Here is a 21,756-nt window from a genome sequence, read left to right on the forward strand (position 1 = left end):
GACATGATTTGGAAAGGCAAACACCTGTCTATATAAGGTCCCACAGTTGACAGTGAATGTCAGAGCAAAAACCAAGCCATGAGGTCGAAGGAATTGTCTGTAGAGCTCAGAGACAGGATTGTTCTGAGGTACAGATCTGGGGAAGGGTACCCAAAAATGTCTGCAGCATTGAAGGTCTCCAAGAACACGGTGGCCTCCATCATTCTTAAATGGAAGGAGTTTGGAACCACAAAGTCTTCCTAGAGCTTGCTGAATTTGTGGAGTTTCTTCCATTCTTCTCTGCAGATCCTCTCAAGCTCTGTCAGGTTGGATGGGGAGCGTCACTGCACAGCTATTTTCAGGTCTCCATAGATGTTCGATCTGGTTAAAGTCTGGGCTCAAGCTGGGCCACTCAAGGACATACTGAGACTTGCCCCGAAGCTACTCCTGCATTGTCTTGGCTGTGTGCTTAGGGTCGTTGTCCTGTTGGAAGGTGAACCTTCGCCCCAGTCTGAGGTCCTGAGCGCTCTGGAGCAGGTTTTCATCAAGGATCTCTCTGTACTTTGCTTCATATATCTTTCCCTCAATCCTGACTAGTCTCCCAGTCCCTGCTGCTAAAAAGCATCCCCACAGCATGATGCTGCCACCATCATGCTTCACCATAGGGATGGTGCCAGGTTTCCTCCAGATGTGACGCTTGGCATTCAGGCCAAAGAGTTCCATCTTGGTTTCATCAGACCTGAGTCCTTGAAGTACATTCTGGCAAACTCCAAGTGGGCTGTCATGTGCATTGCTGAGGAGTGGCTTTCATTTGGCCACTCTACCATAACGGCCTGATTGGTGGAGTGCTACAGAGATGGTTGTCCTTCTGGAAGGTTCTCCCATCTCCCCAGAGGAACTCTGGAGCTCTGTCAGAGTGACCATTGGGTTCTTGGTCACCTCCCTCACCGATTTCTCAGTTTAGCCGGGCGGCCAGCTCTAAGGAAGAGTCTTGGTGGTTACAAACTTCTTCCATTTAAGAATGATGGAGGCCACCGTGTTCTTGGGGACCTTCAATGCTGCATACATTTTTTGGTACCTTTCCTCAGATCTGTGCCTCGACACAATCCTGTCTCGGAGCTCTACGGACAACTCCTTCGACCTCAAGGCTTGGTTTTTGCTCTGAAATGCACTGTCAACAGTGGGACCTTATATAGACAGGTGTGTGTCTTTCCAAATCATGTCCAATCAATAGAATTTACCATAGGTGGACTCCAATCAAGTTTTAGAAACATCTCAAGGATGATCAATGGAAACAGGATACACCTGAGCTCAATTTCGAGTCTCATAGCAAAGGGTCTGAATACTTAAGGTATCTTTTTTTTTTGCAAAACTTTCTAAAAACCTGTTTTCGCTTTGGCATTATGGGGTATTGTGTGTGGATTGATGAGGGAAAAATATTTAATACATTTTAGAATAAGGCTGTAACATAAAATATGGACTGTAACTCTATGGCAGTACCGAAGGGGCTTGAATTTCCGAGCTCTCCCCGTATATTTTGCGGTGACGTAGTGTCTCCATGAGTGACAGAACACTGAGGCAATTTGTATTATTATTATTTGCTAAACAGGTGGGGCTCAAAACAGGTGAGGCTCTGAATGACAGGTTGACACTGATTATTACACAGGTGCACCTTGTGCTGGGGACAATAAAAGGCCACTCTAAAATGTGCAGTTCTGTCACGCAACATAATGCCACAGATGTCTCAAGTTGAGGGAGCATGCAATTGGCATGCTGACTGCAGGAATGTGCACCAGAGCGATTTCCAGGTCATTCAATGTTAATTTCTCTACCATAAGCTGCCTCTGTTGTTTTAGAGAATTTGGCAGTACATCCAACGGGCCACACAACTGCAGACCACATCAGGCCATAACCTCCACATCCGGCTTCTTCACCTGCTGGATTGTCAGAGGGGGGAGGGCGGGTGCTGAGTATTTCTGTCTGTGATAAAGCCCTACTGTGGGGAAAAACTCCTGATTGGCTGGGCCTTGTTCCCCAGTGTGTGGACCTGGCTCCTAAGTGGGTGGGCCTATGGTCTCCGACACCCTCGTAATGCATAGAGCATTTAATGTAAAGAAAAATGTGCAAAACCGAAATCAAAAACCGTGATATTTTTTTTCTAATCAAACCGAAACGACTTCAAAAAGCATGATACACTCAGCACTAGATGTCATAATAAAACTGCAAATATTTCTCTCCGCATCCATGGCAAAATGTGGAGAATTGCAGCAAACTTGCTTTAAAACGGCAACATTTTCTTTACGCCCCATGGCAAATAATGAAGAATTGTAGGTAATGTTTTGCTTGCAAGGGAGGGACAACATTTAACTTAGGGCCCACATAAGGCTAGGGCTGGCTCTGACTGCGTGTGCGTGTATGGATGTGGGTAGCAGACGCACATCCACTGTAGCCCCTCATGATGAGTTTAGATTTGCCCACCCCACCCCTGTCCTAACTGAACAAAACGTGGACAAGTATTGGACACACAGATCCTTAGATCAGAGCTGTGAAGGGTTGGGCCGTGCAACAGAACATCCAAAAGCAGGACAAAGGCATAGGAACCCTGCCACACGTATCGATGCGTCAGGGAATTTGGAGATGCATAAGCTTGTACAGGTAGATAAGAACAGAACACATTGGGCCTCAAGCAGATATGAGCCAGTCCAGATATGAAGCTTAACTTCAGGTGAAGGTAAAAAAAAAAGAAATCCACAGCCTTCCACACAAACAAGATCATTACATGCTGCACCCACAGTGAGACTACCTTTCTCATGAAGGATGCACCAATTGTGCCTTTTGGGCAGTGTAATTTGGTAAAATATTGTTTACCTAATTTTAACATGGTTTAACTGCATTTAAAAACATGTTTTTCCCATCTCAAGAGGTTAATTTAAAAAAATACTATTGTAAAGTGCCAATGAACTACCAGATAAAGTAACAGAGTTGACTGCAACAGGGTTGATATTTTCATCTTAAGCGATAAATCCCCCTTGTGACAGGAGGAATGAAAGCTTGTTGTGTACAACAGGGGAGGGGCAATAGAATGCAAGTTTCACAAAAATGTGTTAATTGTTCAAACATTTCATGCCCATCTATGAGTAACAGGGTTGATGTGTTGTGTTCTAATTTGTTTTTTTTATACCATGAAAACACAAAAAAATGGCCAAAGAGTAGAACCAGTTCACCTATTTTTACACAGATTTCCCAATATGTCCAATGCTCCTTTTGAAACAATTTTATTATTAAAACAAGATTTCAACAAAATAACTACTGCTTTGCAATGATCTTAAGAGAAATTTAGGGGTTGAGTAGGATAAAATCCTCCTTGAAGTCAGAAAAACATGCACTTTAACAAGTCTTTATTCTTTAAACTGATTTCTTGAATTTTCTGTGGTTCATATTAGGCACTTCATTTAATAAAAACAGGCATATTCAAATGTAATATTGGTGCACAATTTATACTTAAAATATCAAAGAGACTCAAAAGGCATTCTATTTGTGGAACGACCCAGCTGTACGACAATATATATTCAAAGTTTTATTAATAACAAAATTGAACAAATTCAATAACCCAATCCCCATATATGAGCCAATGGAGACGCAAAAATGTATCTGTAAAAGAAGGGAAGATATTACACTTCTGCAGCAGCTTTCCTCAAGATAGGCATGAGAATCACAGTACACTTTGGTCTCCGAGCAACAACGCAATTACTGGAAGTACAAATATATATACCATTTATATAGTAATATAGTTTATAGAGCATTATATTTTATTATGTGACCTGAAATTGAACAAACTTTGCCATACTACACAAACACACAACAGAATGATTGAAATAACCTAGAAAATGTATCCCATTTACTATAACATCGGGTCCTTGGATTGAATTGTGGTTGACCACTACTCTGTCTTGTCTTTAGTACAGCTATTCCTGTAACAAACCACCTGGGTCAGGAGCAGGCAGCTGAGACAGGCAGCCACTACATGGGTCATAGTAGAGACAGAGCTCCAGTCTCCAGTTTCCTACAGAGAGGGATAAGGGAGGAGGGATGAGAGGGGGATAAGGGAGGAGGGATGAGAGGGGGATAATGTAGGAGAAGGATGAGGAACAGAGGAGTGACAAGGGAAAAGAGATGGTAGAAGTCAAATGAGAAGGCAGGGTAGAATGCAAAGAGGCATTGAAAGGGAATGTAAAGGTACAGATTTGTTTTATACCTGTAGAGAGGTGAAGATAAGAGCCAGGGAGCCAGTGAAGACCAGGAACACAGACAGAGCTGACAGCTGGCCCGTGTTGCCATGGTAGTAGTTAGTCCCTGCCTGGATCACCTGGATAAACATCCAACATAAAACAATCAACAGTCAGTCTGTACAAGTCAATATAGGCAAATGTTTATTATGACCTAACATAAGCAGTTCTCTTTTCTCTCGATTGACAAAGACCTAAATGATAGCAGCAGACAAATCCAATGTTGTACTTCTCCTGCTGAAGTTTGAGATAAGCATGCTTATCTCATCGGCCAGAGGGGTACACAAAAAGCAAGATCAATGACTGAGCCAGCGAACTATTCTGAAATGTTTTTTTTCTAAAAGATGAGCATAAAATGGACACGGTCTAATTGACTCAACAACCAAAAACGCATATCTAAGCGTTGCTTTCTTAAATGGACCAGAAAAATCAACCTTTGTTTATCAAAGTTAGCTGGCTAACTCATTAATCCTGCTTTGTAGTATACCCCTCTGCTCCTATAGACGGGTTGACTGACAGCGGCACGGAAATTAACGGCCAGGTAGCTAGCAACAATGACAAGAAGCTGCCTAGTGATCTCTGGCCGCCCAACAAGCTGCCCACTTGACCCCATCCCCTCCTCCATCTCTGGAGACCTTCTCCCATTCCTCACTTCCCTCATCACTGACCGCGTTCCAACTGACTTCAAGATGGCCAGTCGCTCCTCTCCCTAAGAAACCAATACTCGACACCTCTGACGTCAAACTACAGACCTGTATTCCTTCTTTATTCTCTTTCTAAAACACTTTTGTGCAGTCTCTGACCAATTCTCTCGTTATCTCTCTCAGAACAATCTTCTTGACTCTAACCAGTCAGGCTTCAAGACAAGTCACTTAACCGAGACTGCTCTTCTCTGTGTCACAGAGGCTCTGCCAAAGCTGACTCTCTCTCCTTTGTTCTCATCCTCCTAGATCTATCCGCTGCCTTCGACACCGTGAACCATCAGATCCTCCTCTCCACCATCTCAGGGTTAGGCATCTCAGGCACTGCACACTCCTGGATTGCATTCCTACCTGACAGGTCGCTCCTACCAGCTGTCTTGGAGAGGATCTGTGTCTGCTCTCACTACTGGTGTCCCCCAGGGCTTGGTTCTAGGCCCTCCTTTACATTTCCTTTTACACCAAGTCACTCAGCTCAGTCATATCCTCACATGGTCTCTCCTATAAATAACTGCTATGCGGATGACACTCAACTACTCTTCTCCTTCCCCCCTTCTGACACCCAGGTGGCGACACATGTCTCTGTGTACCCTGCTTACATCTCAGCTTGGATGTCGGCTTACCACCTCAAGCTCGAAAAAACTGAGATGCTCTTCCTCCCGGGGAAGGCCTGTCCACTCAAAGACCTCTCCATCACGGTTGACAACACCACGGTGTCCCCTCCCAGAGTGCAAAGAACTTTGGCGTGACAACACCCTGTCCTCTGCACACATCAAACCAGTGACTCGCTCCTGCAGGTTCATGCTCTACAACATCTGTAGAGTATGACCTTTCCTCACACAGAAAGAGGTGCAGGTCCTAATCCAGGCACTTGTCATCTCCCGTCTAGACTCCTGGAATCTGTTGGCTGGGCTTCCCACTTGTGCCATCAAACCCCTGTAATTTATCCTGGATGCCGCAGCGTGCCTGGTGTTCAACCTTCCTAAGTACTCCCCGCTCCTCTGCACCACCGGCTTCCAGACGAAGCAAACATTATCTTCAAGACCCTGGTGCTTGCCTACAGAGCAGCAAGGGGAACAGCATTACCTTCAAGCTATGCAAAAACCTACATCCCATCAGAGGACTCCGTTCTGCAACCTCTGGTCTCTTGGCCCTCCCACCCGTTCAGGAGGGCAGCTCCCACTCAAAGCTCTTCTCTGTCCTGGCACCCCAAAGGTGGAACAAGCTTCCTCCTAAAGTCAGGACAAGCTTCCTCCTAAAGTCAGGACTATGGATTCCCTGCCCATCTTTCCAAAACATCTTAAACCCTACCTCTTTGAAAAGTATCTTAAATAACTATCACGGCGCCCCCGACACCCCTAAAGATGAAATGTAAAAATAATCGTAGGTAGCTTTTTTCAGCCTCTTTGTATCTTGTTATTGAGACCATGTCTTGTTTTGAGGTGTTTTGACTGATGTCATGCCTATGCTAATATGGCTAGCTAACCAACAACTGTAACTATGTGTTTGAGACTTGTGCTCATTGTGCAAATATATTTGTTTTCAATAAACATTGAGACAAATTATAGTTTACATGCTGTCAAAAGTTTAATTAACCAACCCAGTCTGTTTTGCTCCATAGTTTCACAAGCGTCGGTTTTGTTGCTAAACAACCAACACTTCTACACCATCTGTACCTTAACTGCTATAAGCCTTGCAGTTGATTACATTTCCATGCAAATAGAAAATAAAAGTATTGTATCATACCCGGCTAGCAACAACAGCCAGCATGCTGGAGGCCTGCATCGCAGGGATGACGTGTTCAGGGACCAGAGGAGAGGTCAGGAGCAACATAACACCACCGTAGGCCAAGAGGAATACTACACCTGCAGGAAACAAGGACAGTTATGACACAGCCCTGGTACAGACCATACACTCATATTCCTGTGAACTGTTGAACTACTTTGTCATAACATTGCCTAATTTGCTCCTTTTACCAAGGGGGTGGTGACTTACCAAACAGTAGCTAATCAACGTGTTTAAAACATTTAATCTCGCCACTATTGTGAGTATTGATGTAAAATGAATCTATAGGCAGGGACTCAGGCACATTGGAAGCACAAGTATACACAGAGAGGAGTGGTCAAACCTTTGAGGGTGTTACCACTGTAGTGTTGAATTAGGAAGCCCATGGCCAAACCCTGCATAAACATGAACAGCCTCTCTGACCAAGCTCTGTGCAGACAGACAGACACACAAATGTTGTCAATAACAGGCTTTGTCCAATTCACTGGTTTTCGATCATCAGCGTCACCCGGTTAGCTGGATTAGTGTAAACCACTTTTGTTAAAAAGGAGTGTGTAATAAAAAATATGAATTGATCATACTCAAGGGGGAAGTTGTTGGTGATGCAGTAGACCACAGGACCTGTGATGGCATAGACCTGCAGTAGGACAGACCACCAGCTAATCCCTGATGCACTCCTGGCCCTCAGTACCTTCCACAGCTGAGGGAGCTGCGCTGTTTGGCAGACCGACAGGTGGAGGAGAGGGAAGGGCATATGAGAGAGGGGGAAAAGCAAAAAGGCATAGCAACAGACAGAAAACGATATGTAGATATAGAACCTCTGCGTAACAGAGGTTTCAAATCAAATCAAATCAAATTTTATTTGTCACATACACATGGTTAGCAGATGTTAATGCGAGTGTAGCGAAATGCTTGTGGTTTCGCGATTATTAATCCTTGCATAATGTGTGAGAGCAGTCGAAAAGACAGAGAGAGGTTTTTCTCACCCATCACAGTCCCAAGAATGATCCACACTCCCACAGTTTTGCTCAGAACTATCTTCCAGCATGGCACTATTATTACAACAACAAAAAAGTATCGTCAGACCACCTAAACCAGTATGAAGCTGTGACCCAAATTTCCAGATGAACATCTGGGACGGAGGACTTGTTAAAATACTAGAAAATATATACTGTAGGCTTTACAAGACCTTCGGCAAGGCTTATAAAAACACTGTATACAAAAGGTGCTGAAACATTGTAACACTTTAACAATCACGCATGCAACAATTTCCTCAGCTTTGCTCTACGTAAGCATCTCTAAATAACACATCTGAAATGAATATCACGCCAGCAGCACATCTTTTCGGGACCAACAGGACAGCGAACCTCACCGTGGAGAAAATCTAAGTCGACAAAAAAGTAGTTGTAACATTTCTCTGGCAAAAAGTATGTGAGTAGAAACTCTTTAGTTGGAGACAGCAATTCCTCCTCCACCTCCGACGTGTCCATCGTTCTACAACTGTGTGCCCTTGGAAAGTTTCCCCACTGATTTTAGGGAAACAGCGGCAAACAAAAAGCCTTCCCAAGTATAATGCGGAACTAATGTCATTAAAGCGCAGCAAACGGGAAGCAAAAGCTGTTGCACTTTTTCCAGTGTCCAATGAGAAGACAGTCTTAGCAAGATCCTCTCTGATCCAACCAATCAAACCCGAGAGACCAGAGCACATCGTTAGGTTCCATTGGTGTCAGTGACAGAGGAAGCGTTTAGCAGATAATGTGCTGTTTTTATTTAATTTAAAAAATGCCTAGGTTTTTAGCTGAAGAGGGCTAATATAATCTTCCACAGATGACTCAGGTTCAAGCCCATTGACCATATAGATAGATAATGTGCCTCCTGCTGTAAATGGTGATGGACTGAGCTATAGCCCTAGGTCATAGAGATCACTGTGCATGAGGCTGTGCAGGATACATGTCTAATGTGTTGATGGAAAACTGTTGGTATGGGAGATAGTTCTAAATACAAAAAGTTCACAAACTGACTGTCTTTCAAATTGGGGTTCTTAATGAAATCGGATATGATACTGTACCTCTGCAGAGGGGTACATGTTTGCTGAGAATCTGCATTATGCAGTTATGTCCATAGACTTACATATTATAACTAATGTAATAGGATATCTTTGGTTATATCTGACTGATGAACCTTTGGTGAGCAGGACAGGAGATATTGTTTAACATGATTGGGAAACAGGACAGCAGCAGACAGACAAACATTCTAACAAACAGATCATGACAGAAGACGTACGAGACCAATGATATGTGATGGTGTCTGCTAATTTATTACAAAACACAAAGCACCTACAATATTTAAATCGACCCCTTGTTTCCTGCAGTGTAGCATTTGTCTTCACAGTGATTTAATTATGAACATTTTGTTTAGACAGTCACATCAAATTAACCATTGTAGCTTACTGAAAAACAGTACAAACACAGACATTCACAGCCATTAGACTTAAACCCACACAAAAAATTAAACGAGTATTAACAAACATCAGCAAATTGAGTGAAAAATAGAATTTAATATTTTAAATACAGTATTTTTTTAAATACAAATATTGATTAGAATTTTTCCATATTATAAGCTTTAGTACTACTATTAATTATTTTTATTACTGTTGATGTTTAATTTACATTATGTGACTATACAAGGAAATGTGAAACTGAGTTTTGGTAATTTCTTGTATTGCTCATTTACGTCAATGTACACAAACATACTAACAACTAGCAATGACTTTACATCCTCTACATTGTGATAGTCTAAATCCCCCCCACCAACCGTACCTATATATGACAGACAAAGTGGCATTACATATTGCGTATCCCTATGAAAACACTACCTTTGTATTATTATATTAGAGTTAATATTGACACAAACATTAACTTTATTAAACTGTACACTTTTTTTTTTAAATTTAGTCTTTGAGAAACAAAATACAAAAATTATGATAGAACACATAACAAATCAGACAGCAAGATATAGTACAGAGTTGAAACAATTGTCGCCTGGTGTTACTTTTTAATTTAAAAACCTGAATTACAATAATGGAGCCACAAATGGTCATCAAACGCAAACATCCACAGCCACGAAGAACAGAACTAAATCTCAAACATTTGTTTGGGAGTTTCCAGACTGCAAAATCTCCTCTCACAACTAGGTGGGGTAATTGAGAGGAGAGTATGTTAATTCAACATGGTTGAATTAATATACTAAAGAACATGGGTTTTCTTCAATGCATTATCAGAAAAAAAAATCTATTTCAGTAATAAATTTGAAACATAACATTCACAACATTCACAATGGATTGCCTTATTCAGGTATTTCAGTACCAAACTTTCAGAGTTTAACCGTCTTATTTCAGTACCAAACTTTCCAAGTTTAACAATCTAAACTCAAGATTAAAATCCTGTAGAAAAAACAGATACTCAAGTATGAATTTCAATTAACAGTGGCAATTAGTTGAATCTATCCCATCATTCATGTCAGGGACTACCACATTTTTTACCATGCTTTAAAGTTCTCAACAGTGAAAATACACAGTCATAACGTATTTATAGTAATACAGCACCAAACAAGTATGATTTAGAGTCTACATCATACATGTTGGGTGCTGTATTACTAGAAATGTTATGACATTGTAGACTGAATTAGCATTTTGCTGCTCTGATTGATTTACAATCACATTCTTCCTCAGCAAGTGGCCAAAGGACCAACAGTCCAGGCCCTTTACATTTTGCAATTTCTGGTAGCTTACAGACACTGTAGCTTACAGAAACTGTAAGAGCTCTGAATAGATAAATGTAGATCACAAATCAAGCCCATAAAACAGAGTAAACAGACAAATAGAAACTATGAGAAGGATTAAAAGGAGGGTCTCAGTCAGAGTGGCTGTAGATTCCCATATGAGGCTGAATGTGTTGCATTTCATGTTGCTCTAAACCCCATTTGGGCACTATTAGGCTTGCAGTTCAAAGGTCATACACAGTACGAAGACCTCCAGGTCAAAACAACAGAAGTCCCTTTCTTCAGTCTTTCAGCGGCTGCAAGAAGAGAAGCAAACTGTTCCGCTGAAACAACACCTCATATATATTATATATATATATATATATATAAAAAAACAGTTTAAATTCCTAATTTTAGCCCCAAATCGATTTGATCACTAATAACGGCAGTCAGTTAATCAAACTAATGGTTTTAAACAGCACATTCCATCTGAATCAGAGGGGTTGGAGAGGACCAGTGAAGAGATCTGGAGAATCAAGAATCCAATGAAAACATGCTCAGGAGCCATTGTAGTTCCCCTCTGACCCAATCTTCTTTATTCACTCTGTTATGGCCAGGCTGACCAAGAAAGTAGAACAGTTACTTTTTCCCCTGATCTTGCCGCTTCATTGTGGTGCCAACACTGCAAAATGACAGCGCACCTTCTCTCGCTCACATACACTCACACAAAGGCTTGCGCATATTTCATTTTTTTTGTATGCCTATTGGGACTACTTACAGTATAAATAAAATCAAACAACTTCCAAGTACAGCGACACTTCAACACTTTGTTGACAATCATCATATTCCCTTTTCTTGGACTAATAACCATTTGCACAGCCTTTTATAAGCCGTTTTTCCACACCCACCCTGCCACATAGGCCTATACGTATAGCCAGTCATTACCTAACCAGTTACCACTATTATTTTATATGTAAAGTATTGTATTGCTTTAAAAATATTGCAAGTAATTCCTATGAGTAAATTGTAAGACTGTGCGTCTGTGTATGTAGACTAACCTACTACTCTTATGGGTGCATGGTTGGTCTGACCCTATACTGCAGTCTTTGTAAATGGTTGTTTCTTTGCCTGGTATTTTAGTATGGCTTTTGTGTGGAGGGAGATATTGCATTTTTCACAATCAAGACTCAGCCACAAGGTTACAGTCTGGTCTTAGATATCTAACTGCAGTCCTTCAGTAGTTTCTGATGTGAAGCTTACCCACTGGGCACACACACTGGTTGAAATTACATTGAACCAACATGGAATAGTCATTGAATTGATGTCTGAGCCCAGTGCTACAAATGAAAAACCTTAGTGATACTGGAAATCTAATATGATTCTGACATTCAAACTGACTATGTCTTGGACTCTTTCAATAAAGTTTGGCAGTCAAGTATTAAGGTGTTAAACTCCACCATCAACCTCCACTGAGGGCATCTACAACATGTATACATGTTTTCTCCATTTTTTTAACACCATTTTGAATCTCTGAAGAGGCCAGAGATTATCTCCACATTCTTCATGGTCAAAATCTAAGACAAACCTCTCCGTTCACAGCAGCCAGCCATTCACTCTGCAGATTGCCCGTCTCTCATTGTGCCCTTGCATCCGCTCTCCTTGGCTTCTCCTCATCCTCCCTTCTCTCTAGGGCGAGTCCATCATGGCTTCCAGCATCTCTAGGAAGAGTTTGTGCATGGGCACGCCACCTCGGGTCTTGATGCTGTAGAAGGTGGTGAGGGCGCGACCAGCTGTCTGGCGGAGGAGGGGGAGGGTGAGGAGGAGGCGCCCCACCCGCTGGGGGTCCTCGGGATGTCGCTGGCACTCCATCTCCAACAGGGTCTGGTGGAGGAGGTCCCTCAGCTTCTGCACTGCCTCCATGTCCTCTATGTACACAGAGTCTGGCAGAGGAGAGGGGGAGCATGGTCAGACTGTATATCAGTGGGGGAAGAGGGTGATTTTTTTCTAAATGATTTATTTTATCTTTTGGAGAGATGGTTTTGTAAGATTGTGTTTGGCAGAAAATGTGGATGATTAAGGAACAGGACACACCAGTCCAGACTAATGACCATCTTTGTATTTGCATAACACATAGTGCCTTTGTGGGTTAAGCAGACCGTGGGGGTGAATCTTCTGTTTACAGTAATTGTCTGTCAGTCCCTCAGGGCTGGAGTTATTTTCATCGACAATCTCTTCAAAAATGGAGACTATGACACCGATCTTTACTAATCTGTCTTCGCTGATTTCTTGAGTTGTATTTTCTTTTAAAGAAACGGTTGGACATAAACTGTTGCTTAATGGAACTGAAAGTGGAATAGTGCTTCAAATAAAGCATGTCATCATATTAGCAACTAATTGTACATATGGAGGGTTCGGTATTTCAGTCTCACCTACTGCTTTCATCACATTTTCATGTTGTGACACTCCACATAATGCTGATTGTAAAGGTATTCTAGGATTCTACTTTTGTATAGCTAGTTTACCGGAGTTGGTGAGTGCGATGGCTTTGAGCATGACAAACTCCTCCCGGTCCAGCTGCAGGGAGCGGAAGCGTCGGGCCAGCTGGCTGATGGCTGCGTTGAGCTCTGTCAGTCCAGCCACGCGGGACATCTCCTCGTCAAGGACAAAGTCCTCAGCGAACACTACCTCATCCTCACAGCCCAGGGAGCGGAAGGCCACACCCAGCACCAGCACCTCCAACCACACAGACTGCAGCACCGACATCTGGTCTGCCAGAGACAGCGACAGGAAGCCTACAGTGGGGGACAGGGTAGACTGACTGATCAATCACTAGGCTAAAAGCTGATACAACTAGACAGCATTCTAGTTCCTGATCAAGGCATAATGAACCACTGCAGGGCTACTGATAAGCGTTGAAGGCTAGTTCCCACTAACTTATTTCACCTTACTTTCCATACTTTCCGCCATTCTCTTCTCATGCCGATCTCCCTCCCCACCAATCCCTCTTCCCTGTCCCCCTTACCGGGGATGTGTTTGGCCCAACCGATGATGACGACCAGTTCGCGGTCGGCGAGGTCACAGAGGGTGGTGAGTGTGCGCTGAGCCGTATCAGGCTGCAGGGGGTCAGGCATGGCAAACAGTTTCTCTGGCTCTGCCACCAGGAGGTGGGACACGATGATGTTGGAGGAGCCTGAGTCACGTACACAAACAGAAAGCAAAGGTCATGGCACAACTCATGTTACATTTACCATAAAACAAAGGACAAAGGCACTATGTTAATCTAAACTCATCCTTATGTGGAAATAGTTCCATGATGTTACTTGATGCTTCTGTTCAGAAATGAAGGCTCTCTGGAAAAACAGACTGCACAGTTAAGAGTGTTTCTTAACTGACAAACTCTGAAAATGTCTCCTGAACAATCTCTTACCTTTCTCCCCTTCCTTCCTAAGCGGTAGAGGGGCACTCTGATAGGTCGCATTCTCCACCTCTGGACGCCTTTTATACTTCTGTCTCCCTCCTCTGACCCGGTCCAGACGGACTCCTGCAACACACAACACCACGACAATGAATAGAAAGGGATAAGGAGAGTAGGAGAGTGAGAGAGAAAAAGAGAAACAAATTCCCTTTGTTTGGAGAAGTATGGAGATAAAAAAAAGGCAGATCTTAATCAAATAACTACTTTCCACACTGCATCAAACAGTGTCTCCAGACCAGACCAGACCACTAGTTAAGGGCTATGGGTCATACGCTCACCCTCTTTCAGCATGCCTACTTTAAGGCACTTGGTGAAGCGGCACGCCTGGCAAGCCTTTCTGCGCCTCTTGGTGATCTCACATTCGTTTGACGCAGGACAGCTATATTCGATGTTACCTTAGGTAAGGCAAGGAGGTGGAAAGAAGGGCGGAGAGAAGGAGAATAAACAAACAATAGCGATATGAGACTTCTGTCAAAGCAATCAAAGTCTATCCCATTTCATTCACTATACTGGATTGCAGAAACGCACAAGACACACACTCAACTTCATCCACACACACACACACACACACACATCCTTACCCTGGATGGTTCTCTTGAAGAAGGCCTTGCAGGCTTCACACGAGGCTACACCGTAGTGGTAGCCAGATCCTACATCTCCACACACTAAACACAGTCTCTTGGGTAGTGTGCTCAGGGCATACTTGCACCGCCCTCCTCCGCTACCTGTGGATCCCTCCTCCGCCCCATCACCACCCTCCTCCTTGAAGTGGCACCGCAGGGCCGGTGTGTACAGAGGGGGTGAGTAGCGCCCAACCCCGTCTCCTCTTGTCCCACCTCCACCACTCTGGGAGGAGTCTGAGGAGGCTCCCCCTGGGCTGGCCCGGCCCCCACCACCTCCCTCTGGACTGCTGGGCTCTGCCTTGATGTACAGGTCTGACCGACGCTCCCTGGAAGACATGATCACTGCAGACAGAGAGGAGAAAGATAGGGGGGGGTGAGACAGAGGTATCAGACTGTCACACATCCATTTCTGAGTCACCTTTTCATTACATGTTAGTATCAATACACCCCTCCAGACAACCAGGACCAACATCAATCCTAAGGAGACAACATTAAAATAATCAAAGCTGTTGCCTCAATGCTGAATTATATCACTCGCTTGACATCTGACAAGTCACGGCGAAGACACCTTTGGCTTGACTGTCAAGCACCAACAGAGAGCTGCAAAGACTGAACATAATACACACTGTAATATGCCTCCTTTTCCCTTATTAAAAGCAACAAAAAAACTGTAGGCTTTCACAGTGTTGGATTCAAGGTTAAACTTGGAACACTTATACTCAGAAGTATAGGAACATTAGTTACAAAAGAGACATGAGGGGTGCCATAATGAAGCTTGGGAGGGGCTGAGCGCAGGGAAAACAATCGCACGTGACAGTACTGATAAGGGGAGAAACAGTTAAAGGCTCATATCACTTAGTTCCCTGCTTAGCAAGAATGATGCAATGTTTAGCGATAAGGAGGAGACTCCACCCAAAGTGGGGTATGAATACCACCACGGGGGAAGCCATGTCTGAGTCTGAATTACAACTGATCTGGACTCTTTGGTTTGATAAAAAAATCATGGTGAATCCTGCCGACAACGCCAACTATTAGGTTCTAATTTTCAGAGTAAATAACTCACGGACACTAGAAAAGCTTAACCAAGTTGAATTCTTCCCAAAGGGCTGATTCAGCTGTAATTCAGACAAAGGCATGGCTTCCCCGTGGTGGTATTCATACCCCACTTTGGGTGGAGTCTCCTCCTTATCGCTAAATATTGCATCATTCTTGCTAGGTGATGGGAGGAAAAACAACGACAGTTACATATCGTAATATTATTTTGGACAATATTACATTGGAGTCAAAGTACGTTAGCTAGAGCTTGTCTGCTGCATCTGCACCAAAACTCTGGTATTTTTCCTAATTTAGCTTGTTCTCCATCCTCTTTTTAAAGTGAGCCAACATGTTTTCAGCACTTTAATTTCAATGACTGATCAAACGAATGTTCTGATGCTCTCATCTCTCAGCAGTAGACATATTTGGAACATGAAATCACAATATTGAACAGCAATAAATATAGAATCGTGGAAATCACAATACATATCGTATCGGCACCTAAGTATCGTGATATCGTATCGTGGGTTCCCTGGCGTTTCCCAGCCCTACTGCAGTGTGGGTACCTATTGCCTCATAGATATGCAACAACCAGTAGCCTATAAGACAAATGGCTGCACACCAGCAGAGAATAATTTGACATAATAATAATGGGATATTTTGAATTACGAGAGAGAGAGAGAAAAATAGGCGAGCGAGATGGAGACAGAGAAGGGGAAGGGAGAGCGTGTTCAAGCATGCATGCGTGTGAGAATACCGTATGTACCGTATTTGAGCGCTAAAATGCTAAGGGATGTGAGAGAGACCATAATCCCAGCTCCAACCTACTCTGACCTCTCCAGATTAGGGTCATTAATCCAGAGCAGAGTAGCAGCAATCCCTTAACCCCATAAGGAATCCCAGTAAGGAGATGGACGACACTCCCAACACTCTCCATTGTGACGCACTGAACCTACAAACAGCATTAGAGACAGTTGTGCATGGCCGATTATCACTTAATCATCTGAACAACTGTAGAAAGAGAACACTTTCAAAATTCAATGCAAAAATGTTACTTAAAGAGATTCTGGGATTATGACAGCACACAGCACACAGACAGGGATTGTGTAAAAAGGGGATCCTGTCTCTAAACTCTACACTGTAGGCCACTGGTCCTACCCTTCTCCTCCTTTCCACAGATCAGCAGGAGGTGTTGCAATGTGGGCCAATGTACTTTGGTTGGTCCAGTGGCCAAATGCTTCTCACACGCCATTCACTATGGCCTGTAATCTTTACGCCTTTACGTAACACGTCAACTATGACATTACTACCCTGACCCCAACCCCACCTCTCTATTTGTAACAGGAGTTACAGTCCAACTGCAAAGGAGGGAGAGAGACACAGGCACAGATGCTTTCTAGTAAAATATATCCATGCCAAGAATTTCCCACACTGTTCTAGCTCCCATCTTTGGCATAGGTGACCATTTATTATTTGTGAAGCTATTCAATAATTACAATGTTCTGATAATGATGATCCCAACAGGTAAATAATAATCTCCTGACTTTTATGAAATTAACATATTCAAGAGTGATAAAATGAAGTGGTAAAATAGAGATTTCAATGATCTGACAATGATCTGACAAATGCTGAGGTCTTCACGCCTATTTGTCAGAATGAGCCTTAACAATATAATACACCACCCTCGCTGAACTCAAACTCGAGAGACAACCGGAAGAAGCCCCCGCAAGATTCAATAAAATGTGCAGTGCATGTGAGTTAGCTAGCTAGCTAACAGCTAGTACACTATTTTTTGGTGTACTTTAATTCGGGCAAAGCCATTCGTGGGACGGTGAGGGGCAGGTTGGTCAGGTAAAGGAAAAAGTGTAGATAATAATAACATGAATGCCACGTCCCTATTATTTATCCTGGCTTTATGAGGAATTTAGCTAGCTAGCTAACGTTAAACAGTATCACAGTTAGCCGTTATAGCAAGTGAAGTTCCATGTGTGGGGTTTGCACATTCTCAGACATAACGAGCTAGCCTTCCAGCTAATATTCCCTATCTAGATATGTGTTGGATGTTACCTAGCAGAATGGAAAACGTATATTTAGATAACTAGCTAGGTAATCCCAAACTGAAGTCTAAAGAAAATATACTAGTAACGTTACTATAGCTAGCTAACGTTAGCTAGCAATCTGTGTATTGTTGGCTTTCCTCATCAGGTGACATCAACTTACCTCTAGCCAGCAAGCTCTCCTTCAATGTAGCTTGAGTTCCCCAAGTATTTGCTTCCCCTCGGCGATATTATCGCGCAGGTTTGTGTTGTTGAGAGGCTACACAACGTAGCTAACATGTTATAACGCGTCTAAAACGTGTCATGATCCTCAAACGTGTCGAAATCGAATGTTGGTTTTCAGACAGGAGGAGATGGGAAGGCTGATGCATAATAGGAAGTAGTCAATGTAAGTCATTCAATGAAAGACTGAGACGAGGGTGACTGTCTACCCCAGCCTACTACAGTATGCCTTAGTAGCATAGCTAAAAAGTCTTTATAAAAAGCAAACACAACATAAATAACAACTTTAATTTGACAAATAATGGCAACTTTTTGATCTGTGAAATCATTAAACCCTTCAAACTTTTATCAAGCATATCCTCCACAGGCTGAGTGTATGTAGTCCTACACTTTGTCAGTGCTTAAAGTCAATCAGTTTGACCATATCTTAAAATAGTTTCAGCAAACTTCACAACCGCATTAATAGATCAGCTCACTATTGAACATCCATAATTACTGTTGGTTCAGATTTGATTGAAAGATATAGAAGACAAAGCAATTACCTGTGTTGCTGTGCTGCTGTAAAGCCGTATTCGTCTCTTCTCCTGGTAAACACACTCACTTATTAATTTATTGGTTTAGAATTGGGGCTATGGTCTGGGTAGAACAGTCTGATTATCAGGAAACCTAAGAGGGAAGACAAAACATTTCTGATTTCTTCTCAGGTCATGTATTTTTATGTGCATGTTCAAGATTATGTCATAGGACAGGGACAAAACACATTTCATCTTGGTCTCCCAATTGTTACTTTATCTAAATCTTAACCCCTCCCCACACACACACACACGTGTACATACAGTATGTACTGTACACCAAACATAATGGTTGCTTTAACCAACATAAGCCTGAAGATGTTGATATATTTTCTTGTTATAAGGCTCAATCATATGTTAAGCACTCTGTTTAGGATTTTCAAGCTTATTAGGGTATTGAAATGTATAGCCAACAAAACCTGTGTGTGTTTGTGTATGAGAGAGAGATTTGTCAAAGCTTTGTAAAACTACTAAACTACTCCCTATCTCTAAACCAAATTGTATCAAATGACTGAGTGACTGTCTATCATACACTGTGTCCTGTTATCTTCATCAACACCATTTGGTAGAAATTGCTGACAAAGGGGGAAACCATTTTTGTCTTTCTCACAGACACAATTTGGATCATTGCAGTCACTTTTCCCATTTCCACACAAGCACACATATACACGTTTCTGCACACTACACCCAACCACCCCTCCCCCAACTCTCTCCCTCTGTGACACATTCCAAAGGTCAAAGTCACAGGAAAGCTTGAAGGACAGATAGAGTAACTGCAATTCGGCCTCCCTCAGACACAAGCACACAGAACATGTTTAAGTTGGATGAATGTTTTAAGACCGGGGGACAAAACAATATTGGAAGAAATGTTAGGGGATAAGATGACTAAATTGGTATGTTATAGGGGAAAAGTGAAAAGAATCTCTGATTTACATGCCTATGTATAAAATAGTGCATAATTATTCATATACATTTTCCTATTTTAAGTTGAAAATACAGCACCATAACTATTGTTCACATGCATCACAAATAGTTTAACCTGAAGTGAAGCTCAAAAACTGACAGACAAATTTGTCTAAAACTGTTTCTAGATAGCGTCATCTTTTTACTAACACAAGTTCTGCACGATGATAGGCACCATCTTCTACAACATCTAGCACATTATAAAAAAAGGCTTTGAATGACCATCATGATGAGCTCTGAGCCAAGAAAATCTATCTTGACAATTGACACTTTAAACTCAACAGTAACAGCATCAACAAAATACACAATTCTGTCTCCTTCCTTTGTCTGATACCAGTATTTGTTTTTAGTTAACTATCTCTGTAAATGTTCCTTATCTCAGATTAAGAACTGTTAGAACACAATTGGTGTTTCTGTGTAAAGGACTGAGGATATCTAAAGTTCAATTTGAAAGCTTTGCATGCAGCACTGTGGAGAGACAGTGAGAGCAGCAGAGGTGACCTTGCCAACTGATCTCAGACCGGTGAAAGGTTAATTGCAAAACTGGATTATGGCTTCTTAAGATCAGGAATCTCAATCCTGGTCCTGGAGGGTCATAGTTTGCACAGGTTATTCCCTTGGGAGACTATTCACCTGCATTCTGATGATGAAATGTACTAACCGAACAGCAGTTGAGAAACTGGACTGTGTGAGTGTTTAAACTGAGTTCATAAAGCATAAAAGTATCTTTAAATTATGGTTGTCACTCAGTATGCCATCAAAGACTATTGGTCAGGCCTTTACCTGGAGAGATAAGGGTGGCAGGTAGCCTAGCGGTTAAACACTTTTGGCCAGTAACCGGAAGGTTGCTGGTTTGAATCTCTGAGCCGACTAGTCAAAAATCTGTTGATGTGCCCTTGAGCAATACATTTAACCCTAATTGCTCCTGTAAATCACTCTGGATAAGTGTCTGTCTGCTAAATGGTAAATATATATATATATATATGTACAATGTATGACTTAACTGTGGTAGCCAAAGTCCAGAAACAAGAACTAGTCCACTGCAGACCAAATGCTACAGTAAGGATAATTTATTTGGATCTATTTCATACCAATCTGTTTGGATTAATAAAAGCCTACATGAAAATGTGTAGGTAACTACATTGCGCTGATGAGTGAGGGTAAAGCTATAGCTTGATGTAGGTTAGAAGGAATTGACCGAACTCTTTGGGTCAGTCATGATGTCCCAGTGACACAACACACATGCCAAAGCATTCGGTATCTTATTATTACATCAACTCACCGTTACAATTATCGTTAGCGCGTCCCACTTCAATAACGTGGTCATGCAAAGTTAATCAGCTGCAGAGTAGAGAGGAACCGCGCGTGCAAATGATTCAGACGGAATACAGACTACAGTAGGCCTATATTTTGACAGATTTACAATGTTGACCATTATCAAGCACTTACTTGTATTTGTGTGAACATCGCAGGAAAGAGGTCTCAGACCAGGCAGTACTGTCGCTACGGAAGCCACAGAGAACTCCACTACAAGCCACGGTTATACTCACCGGGGTTTCGACATTGCCACAAGAGTGGATGCAGCTCGTGGCCAAAATAATAGCCTATAACGTTTATTTATGTTTAAATTGTAGGATCTGAGCTGCGACCAGTCGTCGTAGCGCAAAATGTTTCTAAAATGATTGCTTGAAAATAGAATCTGCTGCGACAATGTATCAAGGGACACAGCGTCGAAAGACTGATTGCAGCTGATAAAAAATGGTCAACCAAATGTGGTATTTAATCCATAGGCTATTCTCTTATCAGGCCTGGTCCTGCATATTGATGTTACTGGAGGTTGTAGATTATCCTCGCTGCTACAACTGAGGTTTTAGTTACGTATAGCCTATCCCTTGTCCATTCTCCTCCCTCTCTCAATTTGCGTCTGCGGTGTCTCCGTTACGTCCGTGCGCGCCCTCCAATCCAGCCTCCTTCCATCAGCGTCATCTGCGTTGCAACAATGAAAAAATGACCTACTGTAGTCTAGCGTCAGCCTGTAGCCTCACTATTTTAGGTTTTATACATCGCATATAGAAAAAAACCTGTCGTGATCATTACCTATGGTATTTAGATCGTGCTCACTACCAACATACAGAAAGCGCAGTAAGAGTGCCTGGTTTATTATTGCATCGAATAGGCTATGTGCTGCCTCTAAACTCCAATGCCAACCACTAATATGCCATAATTCCTTTTACAGGTTCATGGATTTCAATAATTTACAGTAGGCCCAGCCTATTATAAATAGTTGGACCAATAATAGGTG

The 21,756-nt window shown here is 42.4% G+C and overlaps 2 protein-coding genes across 4 annotated transcripts in view; both read right to left on the reverse strand.

The window, feature by feature from the left end:
• LOC139387827 (mannose-P-dolichol utilization defect 1 protein-like) overlaps nucleotides 1–8,336 on the reverse strand; it is a 275,911-nt gene extending 267,575 nt beyond the window's left edge. The window contains exons 1-7 of one of the 2 annotated variants that reach the window (XR_011629226.1): nucleotides 8,121–8,336; nucleotides 7,735–7,800; nucleotides 7,330–7,462; nucleotides 7,092–7,177; nucleotides 6,710–6,828; nucleotides 4,235–4,345; nucleotides 3,268–4,042 (exon numbers count right to left, since the gene is read on the reverse strand). Coding sequence is in view for 1 of the 2 variants with exons in the window: in XM_071134082.1 (XP_070990183.1) it covers nucleotides 3,920–4,042; nucleotides 4,235–4,345; nucleotides 6,710–6,828; nucleotides 7,092–7,177; nucleotides 7,330–7,462; nucleotides 7,735–7,800; nucleotides 8,121–8,238 (756 nt within the window). In the remaining variant the exon portion in view is untranslated. Of the gene's footprint in view, nucleotides 1–3,136; nucleotides 4,043–4,234; nucleotides 4,346–6,709; nucleotides 6,829–7,091; nucleotides 7,178–7,329; nucleotides 7,463–7,734; nucleotides 7,801–8,120 lie in introns of those variants that run through there. The other variant, XM_071134082.1, reaches the window with a different exon arrangement.
• A 2,918-nt stretch (nucleotides 8,337–11,254) lies between these two features.
• LOC139387950 (steroid hormone receptor ERR1-like) lies at nucleotides 11,255–21,412 on the reverse strand. Of its 2 annotated transcripts, XM_071134349.1 has the most exons (8): nucleotides 20,904–21,412; nucleotides 18,462–18,585; nucleotides 14,564–14,947; nucleotides 14,261–14,377; nucleotides 13,935–14,048; nucleotides 13,530–13,697; nucleotides 13,030–13,299; nucleotides 11,255–12,447 (listed from the first exon to the last, which is right to left on the reverse strand). In XM_071134349.1, exons 3-8 carry the CDS (start codon nucleotides 14,940–14,942, stop codon nucleotides 12,194–12,196), a joined length of 1,302 nt encoding a protein of 433 aa, XP_070990450.1. In that variant the 5' UTR covers nucleotides 14,943–14,947; nucleotides 18,462–18,585; nucleotides 20,904–21,412; the 3' UTR covers nucleotides 11,255–12,193. The 2 variants fall into 2 exon arrangements, with proteins under 2 accessions (XP_070990450.1, XP_070990451.1); XM_071134350.1 differs by lacking the exons at nucleotides 18,462–18,585; nucleotides 20,904–21,412 and adding an exon at nucleotides 17,861–17,945.
• Nucleotides 21,413–21,756: the final 344 nt, after the last annotated feature.

Source organism: Oncorhynchus clarkii, chromosome 29, assembly GCF_045791955.1.
Source record: "Oncorhynchus clarkii lewisi isolate Uvic-CL-2024 chromosome 29, UVic_Ocla_1.0, whole genome shotgun sequence".
NCBI classification, from domain to species: domain Eukaryota; kingdom Metazoa; phylum Chordata; class Actinopteri; order Salmoniformes; family Salmonidae; genus Oncorhynchus; species Oncorhynchus clarkii.